The sequence below is a fragment of the Trachypithecus francoisi genome, unplaced genomic scaffold (genome assembly GCF_009764315.1).
Source record: "Trachypithecus francoisi isolate TF-2019V2 unplaced genomic scaffold, Tfra_2.0 Lachesis_group18, whole genome shotgun sequence".
Lineage (NCBI taxonomy): Eukaryota > Metazoa > Chordata > Mammalia > Primates > Cercopithecidae > Trachypithecus > Trachypithecus francoisi.
In genome coordinates this window covers 7,390,917-7,409,668 of record NW_022681463.1, presented here as the reverse complement: position 1 = coordinate 7,409,668, position 18,752 = coordinate 7,390,917, and the positions used below count along the sequence as shown (strand labels likewise).

The 18,752-nt window shown below is 40.1% G+C and overlaps 1 protein-coding gene across 1 annotated transcript in view; it reads right to left on the bottom strand.

The window, feature by feature from the left end:
* The window catches only part of FAM155A (family with sequence similarity 155 member A), a 703,478-nt gene extending 685,351 nt beyond the window's left edge, over positions 1-18,127 (bottom strand). Inside the window, exon 1 of the mRNA XM_033177299.1 lies at positions 16,492-18,127. Within this exon, the coding sequence (XP_033033190.1) occupies positions 16,492-17,403 (912 nt within the window). The 5' untranslated portion in view covers positions 17,404-18,127. The remainder of the gene's footprint in view (positions 1-16,491) is intronic.
* Positions 18,128-18,752: the final 625 nt, after the last annotated feature.

Sequence of the window (18,752 nt, the reverse complement as noted above, 5' to 3'; positions counted from 1 at the left end):
CAACTGTCAGGTTGAAATTGCAGCACTGTCTTAATTTCAAAGATCTGAGTAAAATCTAATTTTCAGTTACAGGTGGGAAGTGAGACAATTTGAAAAGGAAAATGAGTTAACTAGAATTTTTAAGTAACAGATTATGAGCACAATGCTTTTGGATTAAGGGCTTTACAGACCCTTTCTTTTTTTTTTTTTTTGAGACAAATTCTAACTCTGTCATGCAGGCTTGAGTGCAACAGGACAATCACAGCTCACCACAGCCTCTACCTCCTGAGACCAAGTAACCCTCCTACCTCAGCCCCTCAAGTAGCTATTTGCCCAGCTATTTATTTTTAATTTTGGGGGGTGTCACTATGTTGCCCAGGATGGACTTGAATTCCTGGCCTCAAATGATCCTCCTGCCTCAGCCTCCCAAAGTGCTGGGATTACAGGTGTGAGCCACCTCACGTCACCCATGCCCTTTAATCTTGCTCTCATTAATGTGCACCTAGAAAAAGAAAAGCAAGTTTTCTTCTAGGTTTTCCATTATATTCTTTTCTTCCTTTCCTTTAACAAGCATCGTGTTTATATGTAAATGGCTTACATTTTTCCATGTCCATATATGAGTCACACATGATGAAATACTTATTCCTTGTTAAACTAGGTGCACTGTGGGACACCTTTTATCTCAGTGCCTAAATTACCATTGCCATATAATAACAGCACTCTAATTAAGAGCCGTTTCCACTAAAATTCTTTTTTTTTTTTTTTTTTCTTTTGAGACGGAATCTCGCTCTGTCGCCCAGGCTGGAGTGCAGTGGCCGGATCTCGGCTCACTGCAAGCTCCGCCTCCCTGGTTTACGACATTCTCCTCCTGCCTCAGCCTCCCGAGTAGCTGGGGCTACAGGCGCCCGCTACCTCGCCCAGCTGGTTTTTTGTATTTTTTTAGTAGAGACAGGGTTTCACCGTGTTAGCCAGGCTGGTCTCGATCTCCTGACCTCGTGATCCGTCCGTCTCGGCCTCCCAAAGTGCTGGGATTACAGGCTTGAGCCACCACACCTGGCCAAAAAAAATTCTATTTTTAAGAAGCAATATTCATTTGTTGGTCTACTATGTTTCTTTTTCCATGTAGTACAGAAAACTTATGTGACAAAATGCATTCCCAAAGAAAATGATCACAAATTGAGACATTAAAATGTTCTTTACGCAGCATCCTTTAATGACTTTGGACAAACAATGATCATATCCTTTGCACAAAGTCACTGTGATCATTTCAAAGAAATGCATGTGACCTCTTCAGAACGGACAGATCTTGGTCTGTCTTGATTCATGTGCTCATTTCACAAGCATGGGCAACTGAGAAAATGGTCCTTCACCATTACTTGAAGAAATCAGAAGAACCAGGTTGAAAAGCCCCTTGGAAAATTATTTTTCGTAAGTTTCCACATTAAGTACATTATCTGTTGTCATGGCATCACAAAAACACAGCAGAAAAAGTACAGGTTCAGGGCCATACAAAATAACCCACAATGGAGCTAGCATTCCACTGATAAAAGAAAAGTATTATAATTGGTCAGAGGTAGGAAACGGGAACTCTCAAACATCATTTTGTGGTTTCCCTGGCTTGTCTGCAGCATCCATTCAGCCACTTCATCTTGTCCCATGCATTTCAAATGTCAGGCTATTAAGATGAATTAATTAAAAGTCATATTTGAGTGAATATGATTTTTCCCTAAACCAGCTCTATCGTAAATTAATTTTTCTACAATTCGTCTACTCTAGTCATCACATGGAGAAAAAGGAAATTGTTGAGTGCTGTATAGTGTCTTTAGCTATATTGTTTTAATATTATTAATGTTCTCCAGTTGTAAAAGAAATGCAAATTTGCACTGCTCAGATTTTGCATTTAATGTGACTAAAGTTGATATTGTGAGAAAATTTAACATCCATCTAAGTAAGGTGTAATATTGAAAACCTGAGCTTCATTTCCTAATCAGTGATTTACCATATTTCCAAGAAAGATTATTAGCCCCAGAAAATTAATTGACAAAACAATGTTTTAAATCTTTGTATATTTTTATTTGTCTCAATTGTAGTTGTTTATGGGTCTTACTTTTCTTTTCTTGTGGACACAGTCAAAAAGGGAGCTAGGAAAAACTGATAAGCATTGGAACCACTCCTGCAATTACGGCCTTTTGTAAAGTCGCTACTTTTATGAAACAATTGAGGAACATCAAAGATGACCCCACAGCTTTAAGAAAACTGAAATTTTCACTATGAAACAATGTGAGTTCTTAGTATCACAATACTGCAATACCACAAATTAAATTTTAAACTACTACATTTAATTCTAAATGTACAATTAAAGATTTAAGACATAAATATCAATAGACTTTCCTAATGTTCCACAGATTTTGCAGTTATTTAGATATGAGAAATGTATTCATCAAAGACTAAATAAAGTACGCAAAAATAGATTGGGTTCTCTTTTGTAAAGTTTGATTTTGTCAAAACATAGCCCTTTTGACTCACTGTAGATGAATATAGCATATAGATAGTTGGATTGTTTCACCCACTAAGTTGTAAGGACAAAATACTAAAAAATACTTCAAGATTGGATCAATTATTTTAATCATCTTAAAGAGTTAATTCATTTAATGGAGAAATCAAATTTAGTTGACAGCAAATACTCCATTTTATTGTCAACGAAGCAAAACTCTGCAGACAGGATTTTATTCACTCAGAGCTGAATTCTCTCCTCTTTACTAGAATTTGCAGGCACACTGAATAAAAATGAACATTCGGTGTAAAAATAGTCAAAGCTGAAATGATGTAACAGGATTCGTCTTTTCATAAGTGACTTTTAATATTCAATATGTATATTTAGAAACTTCCCAGGACCCATAGAACAGGTGTGAAACTTGCCATACTTGGCCAAACCTCCAGAAAGCAGGTCACTTGCATTTTCAAGTGGTCTTTTTTTTTTTTTTTACTATTTGCTATTTCATCTGGACTTTGGCATGAGCCCATTGCCTGCGAAGGCATACCTGCCCGGCAACTTGTTGCCTAGTGATCCAAAATCACCAGTGTGCCGTTCCCTACGGGCAGGAGATACCCGATTTTAAATGATTTAAGATTCAGATTGAACTTTTTAAAAACACTTGCTTCTCTCCAAACTCCGCAGCTGTCTAGCGTCACTGTGATACCTGAGGTTTAATTTATTACCCATGGGGTCGGGAGGGGGGTGGCTCATGCCTGTAATCCCAGCACTTTGGGAGGCTGAGGCGGGCAGATCACGAGGTCAAGAGATTGAGACCATCCTGGCCAACATGGTGAAACACCGTCTCTACTAAAAGTACGAAAAAGTTAACCAGGCGTGGTGGCGGGCGCCTGTAATCCCAGCTACTCGGGAGGCTGACTCAGGAGAATCCCTTGAACCCCCGAGGAGGAGGTTGGAGCGAGCCAAGATCGCGCCACTACTCTTCAGTCTGGCGACAGAGCAAGACTCCGTCTCAGAAAAAAAAAAAAAGAGCGAGAGCCCTATATGGAAACCTACTTCAAACCGTCTGTGAGGCAGCACATTTGGACCAGGAAAAGGCCAACTTTTGGTAAGAAACCAGTCACTGAGATTAGGCAGCTAGCCTCGTGGATCTTTTCTACCAGCTCAGCATCTAGCGAGCAGGCACGGTGGAGTGTTGGCGAAGCGCAGCAGGGAGTGGCCACCTCTTTGCAGAGGCGTTTCACTGACGCAAAGGAAGCTCTAGCCGCATCTCACCACACACTTGCTCCCTTGCTTCTCTGGGTGCTGCCTTAAACTGGATGGACCAATCCCCATTTCACAGGAAGTGGTGAAAGCACCCTGGGAATCAAGGCCTCTCTGACTCTTAAGCCCATGCTCATTCCTTACACCAAGATTGTCCAATCCCCGGCCTGTGGGCCGCTGGCAGCCCAGGAGAGCTTTGAATGTGGCCCAACACAAATTCATAAACTTTCTGAAAACATTTTTGCGATTTTCTTTTTTAGCTCATCAGTTAGCGTTAGTGTATTTTATGTGTGGTCCAAGACAATTCTTCTTCCAATGTGGCCCCCAGAAGCCAAAAGATTGGACACTCCTGCTTTACACCAAGCTGCCACAACAGCACACATTCTGGATAAAGCAAGTTACATTATCTTTTATGTACCAAATAACTGTATACTTTATCCACTCCTGCTGTTCTCCTCCACCTCCTTCCCTCTGAAACAAAAACCAAAGGAACAACAAGGCAACCAGACACCGGCAAAGACTTGTGGCACAGTGAGCAGTATAAGGTAATAGTGAAGGTAAACCCAAGACATTAAGAGCCCAGGTATTCCTGGGTTTGAATTCTGGAATGTGCCATACTTACCTATGAGAATGTTTGCACATTGTTAACCTCTTTAAGTCTTAGTTACCCTTTTGTTAAAGAAAACTGATTTTGCCCATGCTGTTGAATTTTTGGGGGGAATGAATAACATACGGATGATAACATCATCATGACAGAACTTGTTTTTTGAATAAGTGGAATTGCCTGAGAACAAGAATTTTTTTTTTTTTTTTAGACAGGTTCTTGCTCTATTGTCCAGGCTGGAGTACAGTTGCATGAATACTGCTCATTGTAGCCTCAACCTCATGGTTTCAAGTGACTTCCTGTGTAGCTGGGACCACAGGTATACACCAGCATGCCCGGCTAATTTTTTAAAAATTTCTTGTAGAGACAGAGTCTCACTATCTTGCCCAAGCTGATTTCCAACTCCTGAACTCAAGCGATCCTCCTGCCTTAGCCTCCCAAAGTGCTGGGATTACAGGCATGAGCCACTGCACCTGGGCAAGAGAAAGAATTTGTATACAGTGACTTCAGTCCTTTCGATAATGTCCCCAAAGAATTGGATGTGGACATGAATTACTACATGCAAAGAAGTGCTGTGAAACCAATGGAGAAAGGTCATATGAAACTTGTCCTTCCCAGCACCACCATAATGTTTAGTCCCGCTTTGCTCAAGAGGGTTCTTTGAGAGTTTATAATGCTTGATGTGTTTGTGATCAGAAGAGATGAGACAGTATATATTCTTGATATTAGCAGGAGCAAAAAAGTACTTAGAAATTAGTTCACTTCGTAACTCTAGGGTAAGTATATATACTTTATTCATTATTTCTTAAATTATTCTCACTGATAACATGAATAGGAATCAGAGAAATAATTTAAAGTTGAAATTGGCAAGCTTTCCTTTTTAAAAGCAAGATACTATTACTGTGAGCAAGGTGTTAGGCTAAAAAAAAATAGGTTTTTTTTTTTAATGTGACGGAATTTTATTGGCAATAAGTACCATCTCACCACGCAAAGTCACTTCCGGGTGCCTCATCTTATGCCAAAGGATGTTGGATGGAATGTTCAAAATTATGTAGCCCAACCTGCAACCCATAGGAAAGATGCCCTCTAGGGTGGTGGCTGACAGCTCCCGTCCCATTTGTACATCTTCTGTGGAAATGTGCTCGAGTTCCTCAGACAGCCCTTCCTTTTGTAGGAGAGCAATTCCTTTAATAGAACACTCTTCCTTATGTAGAGCAGAGATCTTCTTGCCAAAACACCTGCACCCAGAGCCTCACTCTCACCCCGAAAGCAACACAAAGCATTGGATAGTAAGACTTTCTTCCACAGGATGATTTTCATCAAGTAAAAGAGCACTGCTGTGTCTCCCTATGTCTTCTCTTTCTCAGGGTAATCCTGTTTCCATTCATGCAACACAGCTTCCAACCTTTTCTTCAACCTGCTCCATCTTCTCTATCATGGCTACCAGGTTTGCCTTGTCTGGTAGCTCTAGTTCAACATCAAGGGTATCTGCTACCCACTTCATCTCACTCCTCAATCAATAAAAACACTAACTATGGCTGAGTGGATAAATGCTGAGTGGAGTAGAGAACAACAGAGACAACCAAACATAACAGAATACCAAGCTGAAAATCTAGGATGCAGGACAAAGTTCACACCTTCTACAGTGGAATCTGGAGACACATGGCTTTCCAATGCCTGAAAGATGACATAACACAAAACGTTTCCCAAGACCATTCTACCCACAGGTTTACAGGAGATGGAAGATCACTACAATGGTTCCTCCACTTGCCCTCTCAAAAAGGCTATGAACCAAAGTGCTCAAGGCCTTTGGTTACACACCTACCAGGATCTGGTCAATCTAAAATGTAGCACGTGTTAATCTCTAAATTAAAATAGAGAAAAAAATTCCAGCCTTAGGAATGAAACATTTTTACTCCAACTGAACTTGTGTTTTCCATTTTACTCTAGAGTTGTTCAATAATTTAGAGTCACCTTCTAGAGAAGCACAATAAATGTAGATGCAATAAATCAGAGGATTTTACCACACAATATGCAAAGTCTGTTTATAAAAGTCTTGTAAATGAGTCTTCTCTACAGAAAATTTATATGAGATCTCAAGTGAGGACTATATTAATTTTATTGATGTTTCCCATGGGTTTTAATGAATTGCTACCATTTATTGGGCATAATCAAGCCCTAGGCCAGGTATTTTCATATGCTCAGGAGTCTCTTAATTTCTTCCCCCTGACCATTGGTATAAGAGAGGTATTCACATCCTTATTTTAAGTAACTTGAGCAATGTCATATGACTGATAAATGGTGAAACTGGAAGTTGAACCAGTCTATCCTCAATCATTCTTTAAACTATTTTACTATGCTTTCCTGTTAGGGTTAAAACTAATTTCTATCTTTATAATTTTCTATTACACATACTAATATTTCTCAGGAAACCAAGAAAGAGCTAGCCATATTTAATTCAGTTGGTTATAGAAATTTGCCATTATATCTCAGGGCAACACCTTCTGATGGAAACTAATTTATAGTAATACATACTACGTAATTGTTGCTGATTCCATATTTAAAGCCAATAATTATTTTATATCATTTGAAAATGAGTTTTCTACTTCATTTAAACATATTCAAGTTCACTATGTATTTATTTTCAGAAATTCAGGAAGTAAATCATTGTTCCTGTTTAAAATATAAACAAGAAAATAAAGGTTCTTAGATGTACAGCAGCATGTACAAGACACAACCTCTCCTCCTCCCCAAGGCAGAACAGAAAAGCAAAAAAAGAACCCATCAGCTCTTCTTTTCCATCTGTTGCCATCGTTAATTTTTCCTTAATATTCTTTCAATCACATACCCCCATCTGGATCTTAGATCAAAGGTTACACATATTCTAAAGTTTATTCCATCATACATCATTTATTTCTGTAAACTCACATCCATCTTCCCACTTATTCTGTTCTCTTTCTGTTTCAGTGCCAAACTTAGTGAGGAGAGGTTTGGACTAGTCTTTATTTCCTATCTCCAGCTCATTCCTTAATCCATCACATTTTGACATCTCTTCCTACCATTCTGTTAAAACTACTCTTGTAAAGTGACCAACACTTACTTGTCAAATTCAGTGACCTATTTCTAGGCTTCATCCCACATGTCCTCTCTGCAATGTTGGACACTGATTCTGTATCTGGCTTAAAATCCTTACCTAGGCTTTCAGATCATCACAGTCTCATGATTCCATCCTTCTCCTTCTCCCTGCTCTCTTTTTCTCTCTCTCAATCCCACCCTTCCCACTCCTATGTCTTGTTCTCATTCTCACCGTCATTCCTTTTTCCTTCTCTGTGTCTTTCCCTGGTCCATTTTCTGCCAAACCCTTCCCTTAACTGTTGCTTTTCCTCAGGATTTATCTTTGGCATTCTCTTCACATCACGTGTTTTGGTTAAGTCATCTAATCTCGGCCCACAGCTTCCAGATCAAATCGACAAGTGGAGAGTGGACTTCGCACTCAAGCTCCCTGCCCAGGTGGCATACCATCTACTGGACAGCTCCTGCTATCATTATCTTCAAAAATGAACTCCCTTTTTTCACCAGTCTCAACTTGTTCTTCCTCCTTTATTTCCTATCTTATTAAATGGGGCTTAATACCTAGGTGATGGGTTGATGGATGCAGCAGACCACCATGGCACATGTCTACCAATGTAACAAACCTGTATGTTCTGCACATGTATCCCAGAAGATACAATTGAGTTAAAATTAATATAATTTTTAAAATGTCACAAATATATCTCCAGTTTCACACTTTACAAAACTTACTTCATATTCTCCCTCTAAATAAAATTGGTTACTAAATACTGTAAATGTGAACTCAAAAAAGCTTCCTGAATGTGGCCTTTCTTCTCCACTTCCACGGCCACTGTAGTCATTTAGAATTTTCTGTCCAACATCATAGCCACTAGCCCCATGGAGCTATTTAAACTTGGACTAATTGCAATTAAATAAAATTAAATTTTTAGCTCTTCATTTACCCCAGCCACATTTCAAGTGCTCAATAACCACATGTGGCCAGTGGTTACCACATTGGACAGGACAGAAAATAAAGCATTTCCATCGTCACACGAAGTTCTGAAGAGTACTGATTTAGAAGACCATCCTATTACTCCTAAGAAAGGCAGCAACTTTTGAATTGATCTCTGTGCCATCACTTCATTCTATCCCAACTTACTGCTCTCTCACTACACATGCACAGAGGAAACCCCACATGAGGACTTGGTAAGAAGGTGGCCATCTGAAAGCCAGGAAGAGAGCCCTCCCCAGACACCAAATTTCTCTGCACTTTGATCATGAACTTGAAGCCTCTGGATCTGTGAGAAAATATGTATCTGTGGTTTAAGCCATCCAGTATGTGGTATTTTGTCACAACAATCCAACCAGACTAACAGACTCTGCCATACTGAAATTTATGAATTCGTAGAAATTATCATTGATCTCCAAAGTTTACTTCCCTCCCACCAAAACCTTACACTCATCCTTTCTCTACTCAGCTCTAAACGTGAAATCAGAAACCTAAGCGTTCTTCTGATCTTCACACTATTCATTCATATTCAGGTTACCTAAGCCTTTGACAATGATAAATGTGGTCATCCATCCTAGTTGCCCAGAATTTTCACATTTCTCTCTTCTTTTTTCTATATCATCTGACAAATGTTTTTAATGATAAATTAAAACTAAATAGAAGGAGCAAATATGGCAAAATTCTTAATAACTGTTAAATTTATGAGACAGTTATATGTAGGTTTATTATAATAATCTCTTAATTCTTTGGGATGTTTGTAAATATTTCTAATCAAAAGGAAAAAGAAAACACTTACAGTGATGAAATGAACCTAATATTTAAATTATCCATCTTGGCTGGGTGCAGTGGCTCAGGCCTGTAATCCCAGCACTTTGGAAAGCCGAGGCGGCAGCATCACCTGAGGTGGAGAGTTCAAGACCTGGCCAACATTTGGAAACTCCATCTCTATCAAAAATACAAAAATTAGCCATGTGTGGTGAGGCACATCTGCAGTCCCAGCTACTCAGTGGGCTGAGGCATAAAAATCACTTGAACTGGGAGACGGAGGTTGCAGTGAGCCGAGATTGTGCCAATGCACTCCAGCCTGGGCAACAGAGCGAGACTCTGTCTCAAAATAAATAAATAAATAAATAAATAACTCATCTGTTTGACCTTGGGATAGTTAACTTTATGTCCTCACGTTCCCCATCTGTAAAATTTGTAATAATACTTACCTCATAAAGTTGATGTGATGATTAAACAAATTAGAATAGTTTCTGACATCTAATAAATTCTGAAGCTTGTTACCTGCTATTAAAGATTGTTCTAGGGCTTAAATTTCTGGGTGATTTAAGTCATTTTCTGTAGGAGCTAATACTTCGTCATGATCATCTATTTAACATCTTAGTTCAGTTTTCTATTCAAATAAACAAAGTCAGTGACAGCTCAATAAGAAAGAAATCAATCTTTTTTGATGGAGGTGAAGGTACAGAGAAGAAAAGAAAGAATTCTGAATTTTGAGTTTCCCATGGTACACAGGCTCTGGAAATGCAGCTAACAAATGGCAGGAGAGGACCCAGCTATGGAAAGAAGGCACATTGACAAAGAGGTGAAGAGGCTAAGTCATCTATTTCACAATGTTGATGGAACTCATTTTCCTTAAGCGGCTGACATACAAAATCCCCATGTATTTCCAAAGAAATGATTACTGCATTCACCCATCACACATGTTCTACTGCTAAGATCAATAATGGTATTTAAACAGGTATTAAACATCTATCTTTTGCAGGATCTTTAACCATCTGAGATAGCTTCTATAAATTTTGTTTGTAAATGACTCAATGTAAAAAGAAAACCTCAAGTGGGGAAAATCAACTACCATATTTTAACACCTTAAAAGCCCAAGAATTTTTTAAAAACTACCCAATAATTAAATATTTTCATGCATTCCAGTATGATATGTCTGTAAGTTATTAACAATTTGTTGACAAGAAAGGACTCATGTTAACCATCTCTCATTTCCAGTATTAAAGAATCAGAGTAGGCCGGGTGCGGTGGCTCACGCCTGTAATCCCAGCAGTTTAGAAGGTCAAGGCAGGTGGCTCATTTGAGGTCAGGAGTTCGAGACCAGCCCGGCCAACATGGTGAACACCATCTCTACAAAAATACAAAAATTAGCTGGGCATGGTGGCAGGCTATAATCGCAGCTACTGTAATCCCACCTACTTGGGAGGCTGAGGCAGGAGAATTGCTTGAACTCAGGAGGCGGAGGTTGCAGTGAGCTGAGATTATGCCACTGCACTCCAGCCTGGATAACAGAACAAAACTCCATCTCAAAAAAAAAAAGGAAAAAAAGATTCAGAGTAAATTAGAGCATCACATTGATGAAATTCAACTATGCAGATTACAATGATGCTTGATTTCTTATTAGATAAAATTTAAATTTAACTTTATATAGTATCTCATGAATTAAACTTAAAAAATAAAAAAGATAACTGAAATTACAACCTTGGCTAAAATATAGAAAATCCACAGTCGCCTGACACAACCTTAAGTAGTCAAAACTCTGGCCCTCCACACATCTACCTCCTTCTCTCCATGATCCCTTCTGGCACATTCCCTAACCCTGAAACCCAGTTAGGTCACTTCTCATGCACTTCCTCAGTCTCATCAATAGAAATTTGTTCCCTGCCCTTGGGCTACGTCTTACTGCCATTACCACTTTTTAAAAATATCTGAGTTCTACTTTCATCAGTTGAGCTAATGGAATTATTATGTACTACTGAGACACAGGAGCTGAAAGTCATTCCATATCAATTGTCACTGTGAACCAGAATGGTGGTTCCCAACCTTGGCTGCACATCAGAATCACCAGGGAAACTTTGACAGAGCCCAGACCCATGACACCAGCAGGACGATAAAATCAGAATCTCTTAGGATTGGGGATGCCCTGACCTTAGTGCCCTCAAAGCTTTCCAGGATGTTCCACTGTGACCCCAAAGACCACTAATCTAGAGTATATGTTCACTGAAAAAAATATATTTGCAATGTAAATCAATAGAAACAACAAAATAGTTGCTGCTTAGTCATTGTGAGATCAACACAGGGATAAATATTTTAAAAGAAAATTGAGAAATAAAATTAAAGCAACAGTTCACATCTTTCAAATCAAAATAGTCTTTTGTTTGAAACAGTTATCCATAAATTTGTTCTTGTACATTAAATCTGGTAAAAATATATGTTAATGAATTATGATTTACATGTGGAGGAGAGCGAGAATGAGAGCATTGCTTGATTTCCTTTGTTAATACTTTAATTCACCATGTATATGCAGACACTAACTTCATCTAATAAAAGAGGTTAAGAACAATATATAATAGCAATTATTTAAACTTTGTGATCATACCTATGTAGCCACTAGTTTGACCCAATTACAAGTTCAAACTAAAAATATGTATTCCACGGTCTGTGAGAAAACAAACATCTAATAATAAGATATAATTTTGGATATCTTTCTATAAAAATAAAACGCAAATCATAAATCAATAGCTGTACACGAAGCAAGAAAATAAAAAACGTAAGCCATAAACTAAAATGATTATGATATTCTCAATCTCATAAATAGCTTTACTAATGGTTAAAGAAATAAAAATGCATGTAACTATTAGGTATCAATAAAAAAAATTTTTCAGTAGTCATCTGCATGGTCAGACTGACCTTGTAGAGAAGGAATTCCACTATAAAAATTATTTGTAAATAAAGTGATAGAATATTAAAAGTTTCTATTTATAGATGTGTACTCCACACTTCTGAAGAGTGACATGATAATACAATAGCACTTAGTCAAGAGAAATATATTTTTCGTTCAAAATTTAAGTGAAAAAATTTGTAAGATATTTCATTTCTTCTTAAAAAACTATTTCTTGGCCAGGCGCTGTGGCTCACACCTGTAATCCCAGCACTTTGGGAGGCCAAGGCGGGCAGATCACGAGGTCAGGAGATCGAGACCATCCTGGTTGATACGATGAAACACCGTCTCTGTGAAAAATACAAAAAATTATCCAAAGTGTGGTAGCGCACAACTGTAGTCCCAGCTACTCGAGAAGCTGAAGCAGGAGAATGGTTTGCACCAGGGAGGCAGAGGTTGCAGTGAGCCAAGATTGTGCCAATGCACTCCAGCCTGGGCGACAGAGTGAGAACTATTTCTTTATGAATCTTCAGTGTGCAGCACTAAAATACATAAGAATTTAAGAAATGCATTTTTTTCTTTTCAAATTGTACGTTATGTAAACCAAACTCTATGTTCTCAAATTAGTTGGGTAATGTTTGTGGGTGATACAAATGAGAGAACTCTGCTATACATGCCTAATACTTGCAAGGTATCCTTTTGGTCAGTGTCTGTTAAATAAAAATAAGCAATATAATCTGCTTTAATATAAGATTGTAAAACAAAAATGTGAGCATTCATACATTCTTGAGAGAACAAAAATTACAATTTATACTGAGAGAACTAAAGTATAGACGGCACAATGATTTATTTTGCAATCTAATCTCAAACCCACTTACATTGACCAACGGTTTGAGGGAATAGTAACTAAATAAAGCTATCAATAACTATAGAAATTTGTCTGTAAAATGAAAGTTTATGTCCCATAAATTCCTCACTTTTATATTTATTTGCAAGAATTATCAGGAACTAAAGAATGGCATGTATAAGAGAAAATCTGTATTTAAGTAAAAATCAAGCATGTTTATAATAAATATTTGTACTTTTGTAACTTAGAATATTTCATTTTTTAACATTGTCGAACAATTTAAAAATTTTGGTAGCTTTGTCAGTTTTTTATTACATATCGAAAACATTGTTTTAAATAATACTGTAAACTACAAGTGAAAATTACTACTGTAATATTTGCTACTCTATGTAATGCAGCAAAATGCTATAGTATTAATGATATAGTCAACATCTTGTGTTCCTTATTTACCCATAAATAATTTCCCAGATAAATGCATATATTTACATTTATCAGAATATTTAGAAATATTACTGAGTGCACATTTTTTCTATGATACGTTGCAATACAGAAGTACATCCAATCTATGCTTGAGCAGCAATTACTATAAATTCGAGACACTATAATTCTATTAGATCTATTCTAAGGGGTTTCTTCAAAATAATTGGTCAAAAAGCCTTTTAAACAATTTAAATCAAAATGAAATTTAATTTATTCTTGTTTTATATGAAATGTAGCAATTTTGAATGAGGGGAGAATATATAACTGGAAAGTAATAATTCATCCTAACTCTAAAATTTAGAAATCATTGCATTACTCATTTAATTATAAATGAGTATAATAAAGTTAATATCGTTTTTCTAAAATATGAATCCCAATAATTTGTGGTGCCTACATGATTTTATGTATTCTTTTCTCTACAATCTTAATAAATATATGTATAAGTTATACATTAAAATTAATTTTTAAGGAAAATATTACCAATTACATAAATATAATACATTTACTTTTAATGTAGCCTATGACTTTGCAGATGTCTTCAGAAAGGAAAAATTTTGCATAGAACTTCTATCTTGAAGAAGGCTCCTAATGATAGTCATTTCATAGGCATAAGCCCATCTGAAATAAGTAAAAGTATTTGGAAAGAAACTCAGGCACATCTTTCGAGGACAAAAACATTTTAAGTCATGTATTACAGTTTATATGTGAATGTGTTTGTAGCTGTTTCAGAATCAAAGAGTAATTACATGTTAAATAAGAAACTATGCTTCTACTACCTTTCTACATATAATCAATTGATTTGTGAATCTTAAACCAAGAACACTACACTTTAAATCTGCACCTGTAATTTTGACAACAGCTATTATGGAATAAATATGTCAAGTTTACAAGAAACCACAACAAAAAAAAACACTGCACAACCAATAAATGTCTGCAAGACATAACATGTAATTAATTCTCCATTGTGGTGACAAGAAATCAAGTGTCTGCATTTACTTATCAATGTGAAGAATACGTTTTTAAAGAAATTAAGGTTTTTATAATGTGCTTTTTTGTGCATACAGTTAATTTCTACTTCACATAAAAACATAATCCAGAAGTAGGCAATAGCGTTATAAATGAGTTAACTTACACTATACTTTATCGCTATGATGGTGTCAATGATGTAAATATACAGTTGAGATGTAATTTAGGTTAAGGGGAAAGAAAACTTTTCAGTATATTTACTTGAACATTTAAACTAAGATATATTTGGCATGCTTATTTGAAAATATGCTGCAGTCTATTGTCAATACAGACTATCTTTTAAATACTGAGTTGAGTTGTACAAATGAAAATGATCAGAAATTAGGGTTCACATGCAGGGAAGGAGGCAAATATAATTGTTACAGGGTACCACTCTTAAACACAACTATACTGAAACCTCTGCAATCTTTTTATTAGCAGTAGAATTAGTAGACATAGAGTTTCCTTTTCTTTACAATTTCAATGCAACATATCTTGTCAAAATAAATAACTATGCAATAATTGCAGTAGTTATTCATTATTAACTTCTACCATTAAAGTTTTATTCCCAGGCGTAAGTTAAACTGATGTGGTTAAAAAGCTAGATAGAAAAGTTTAAGATACACTTGTCTAGTGAAGTACCACTCTAAATTAATGTTGTAAATTCAGACTTACTATTTTCAGAGAGCTGTGTTTCTGGTCTTAAAGAATAATAAGGCAAGGTCAGTTTGAGTTTAATTTAATTGTCAAAAGCACAACTAATCCACCCAAAGTAAAATATGGCCTTTCAACTGTGTTCATTTAAAATAAGCATCCCTTAGTCCAGTTCTTTTATCAAAAAGTCACAGAATTATTTGATCTATACCACCCTTGACTTCATTTTCCCAGCAGAACGCAAGTGAGACAGAGGGACAGTTGTTCTGTTTGTATATAGGATTGGGAAAGTAGGAGAGAGAAAGAGAGAGAATGTGGTGTATTATTTCCTTTGAAAAGCAGTACCAGTTTATTGTGTTGTGTAAGAAATTGCCCTTGGAACAAAATACTAAGGCTTATAGAGATTCTGTCATTACATCTTCCCTACGAAAGGTCACTGCAGTATCTTCATCTTCAATACAGTTCTTGGTTAAATATCGTTTCAGCACCACGGACAGAGACACTTCTATTAAAACCTGCACCTATGGTTGCATTTGCATAGACCAATTCTTAAGAAACTTGCGCAGGCTTCCCATTTGCCCATCAGCAAGGCTTATATTCTTTATTACATTGAACAAGAAGAGCTTAAATATAATACAGACTATTAAATATTTCAGTAAATTTTAACTATAGCATCAACGTTTTGCCATTTAATACTTCCGGAAAGCATACTGAAAATCAAGCTAATTACATAGGGTGTCTGATAAATAGCCTATTGCTAATCAATCACTAGACACCTAATTGCAACTTTTCATTCATAGTGAGTCCCAGATCAATAATTATACAAATGTCCAAGAGGAAACAGGAAACTTAAAAAAAGTAAATATCCTCAGGTAGGCCCCCAGACTTTCTGACCAGAACTACCCCTGTAAAAACAGGAATTTTTTTTTTAACTACTCAAACAACTACAACCACTTTCTCTTGTTCAGCCAACTTAATGATGTCACTATGAGAGCGTTCCTGGGTGCAGATCTATATTGCAAACCACACATGCCTGTCTCTAACTCTTCTGACTTTACCTGTGAGCATCAGTGTGTAGTCTCTTTGCTATCTTCCTGACAAGACTTTTTCAACTTCCATTTTTAAAAAGATGTAACAGAGTTTGAGCCAACTGCATGGATGTACGAAACAGTTAAAGCGCCAGCTTTATTATCTCAGATAACCGGGGACTTCCCTGATCTTCCAAGGACTCCCAGAAGAAGGCTTTAGTCAGTCCACCAGCAATCCACCAGGTATTCTCAACTCAAACAGCAAGCCAAGCTCTCAATATCAGCAGAAAACACAAAGTAACAAAACCAGAGCTCAAAAAAATAATAACAATAAACTCGAGAAGGCACCCCAACCGAGCCAATAGAGATAGGAAAGTGCAGGAAAGGGGGAAAGCCCCGAAGGTTCCTACCTTACAGTCTTCAGGACAGGATTTCACCGAGTACTCCTCCGACTGTAAATATTTGTGGAGCACGCTTTCAAACTCTTCGTATTTCTCCTGAGCATGGTGGTCATAGTCCTGGTAAGCCTCGACGCACTGCCTGCAAGTGGTCATCTCGCCGCCTTCCTTGAGCACCACATCCAGACTGCAGTTCAAAGTGTTGGGACTGGACAACCCCGAGAACAACTCCCAAAGTGTGTAGGAATTACAAAACGAAAGGTAAAAATCCGACAAGTTCCAGAGCGGAGTGGGATGCTTGCTCCTCACCTCCTGCCCGTCCCCCCCGGCCGCCCCCCGACTCCAGTTCCTGGCGCACACCGCGTCCGCATTCTCCACCGTGAAGCACTGGCCCGAGGACGCGCCCTGGGGGTAACAAGTCTCCAGGCGCCACACGGGCTTGGCAGAGTTTCCTAGAAAAAGAGCCTTGCCCCGGTCGTCTTTGCCTCGGTTGCCCTTGCCGCCGCCGCCGCCGCCGTCTCCCGGGGAGGGGGGCAGGGTGGGGGACGAGGAGGCGGAGAGGAGTCTGTGTGCCTGGGCGGCAGGCGAGGACTCCCCCATGCTCGCCAGGAGCGCGGGCCAGGAGGGCTCCTGCTGCCGCCGCTGCTGCTGCTGCTGCTGCCGCTGCCTCTGCTGCTGCTGCTGCTGCTGCTGCCGCTGCTGCTGCTGGTGCTCCTTGTCCCGGGCCCGGGTCAGCTTGGCCTCGGCGCAGAACCACAAGTGATCAGAGAGCAGGACTGTGAAAAACAAGAGAGATGCCAGAGACAGTCGCCATTTCTGAGCCCTCTCGGAATCGATGAACGGTTTCTCGTTCTCTCGGGGTGCTGCCAACCAGATTTTTAAGCCGTCGTCATACTGCCGACACATCCAAGCACCCCTGGTCATATTTTGGGAACGCACAGCCCTGGCCGACTCCACCGTGAGGGCGCCTGTGCCGGTGTCACCACAATATGCATTGACTTAAAGGGTTTAATTTCCTTATCCCCTCCTCCCGTTTCTTCTCTCTCCTCTCTCTCTCTTTCTCTCTCTCCCCCTCTCCCTCTCTCCTCTCTCTCTCTCTCTCCCTCTCTCCCTCTCTTTTATCTCTCTGTCTCTTTTGCCTACATAAATATTACCAGGTTTGAAGGAAGGTCTGACTTGCTTCCGACCTAATCATCAGCCGACCCCATCCTCTGTAGAGTGGGAAACAATAATGGAGAGAGAGAGAGAGAGAGAGAGGAGAGAGAGAGAGAGAGACGGAGGAGGCTGGTGCTGGTGGCCGGTGGCGAGGCTGGGTGCAGGGGGCGATGGTAGAGGTGACGGGGTGGCTGGCGCGGCTCCGGTCACCCAGGCATTGTCAGCGCGCGGGTCCCCATGGCCCCGCGGAGCCCAGCCCGCTCTCCCCTGCCAGGGGCATGCCGCGCCTCCGCTGCCCACTGACGGCGCCCGGAGCGCCTCCCTTCCTCCTCCTCCTCCTCCTCTTCTTCTCCTCCTCTTCCTCCTCCTTCCTTTCCTTCTCCTTCTTCTTCTCCTCCGCCTCCCGCTCCTGCTCCGCGCTGGCTCTCCCAGAGTCCGGAGCCTGGGCTGCCTCCGGCGGGGCGCTCCCTCCCCCCCACCCCCCACCCCGCGCTCTAAGTGCTGCCGCCGCCGCCGCTGCCGCAGGGCCGCCCGCGGGCGCCGCCGCCGGGGCTCCGACTGCTGACGCCGCCTCCCGCGGAGCTCCGGGCCGAATCGCCTGGGCTGGGCCTCCCGAGAGCCACAGTCATCTTCAGTCCCCGGGCTAAGTTGCCGCCATCTTCGTCCTGGAGAAACACTTTTTTGGGGGGAGCGCTGGCTTTTGCGTCATCTCCTCCCGCGCCGAGCTCGCTCCATCCTGGCGCAGTGGCGCCGGCTCGGCCCGGGAGGAGGGCGAAGGCGCGCGGGGGCGGGCGGCGGCGGGGCCGCGGTGCCCAGGGTCCCCCGCCCGGCTCCCCGGGCTCAGGCGCCTGCTCTTTCCTTTCCGTCCCCCTGTCCACGATATTTTGTTTTAATCTCTGGAGAGAAAAATAAAAGTCAGACTGCGGACGGCGTGGCCGGGGAGGCTCCTCGCGGCCACGCCGCCCGCACGCTCTGGCTCCGGGAAGCGTCCGAGTGGCAGGCGCCCGGGCACAGGTCTCTACTGGGGCGAGGGTCTGGGAAGAGTCCTCTCAACTAAGGACCCAGCCACTTCGGATGGAAGGTGGGGGTCCGCGGAGGAAGCTCGAATTGGCTAGAGG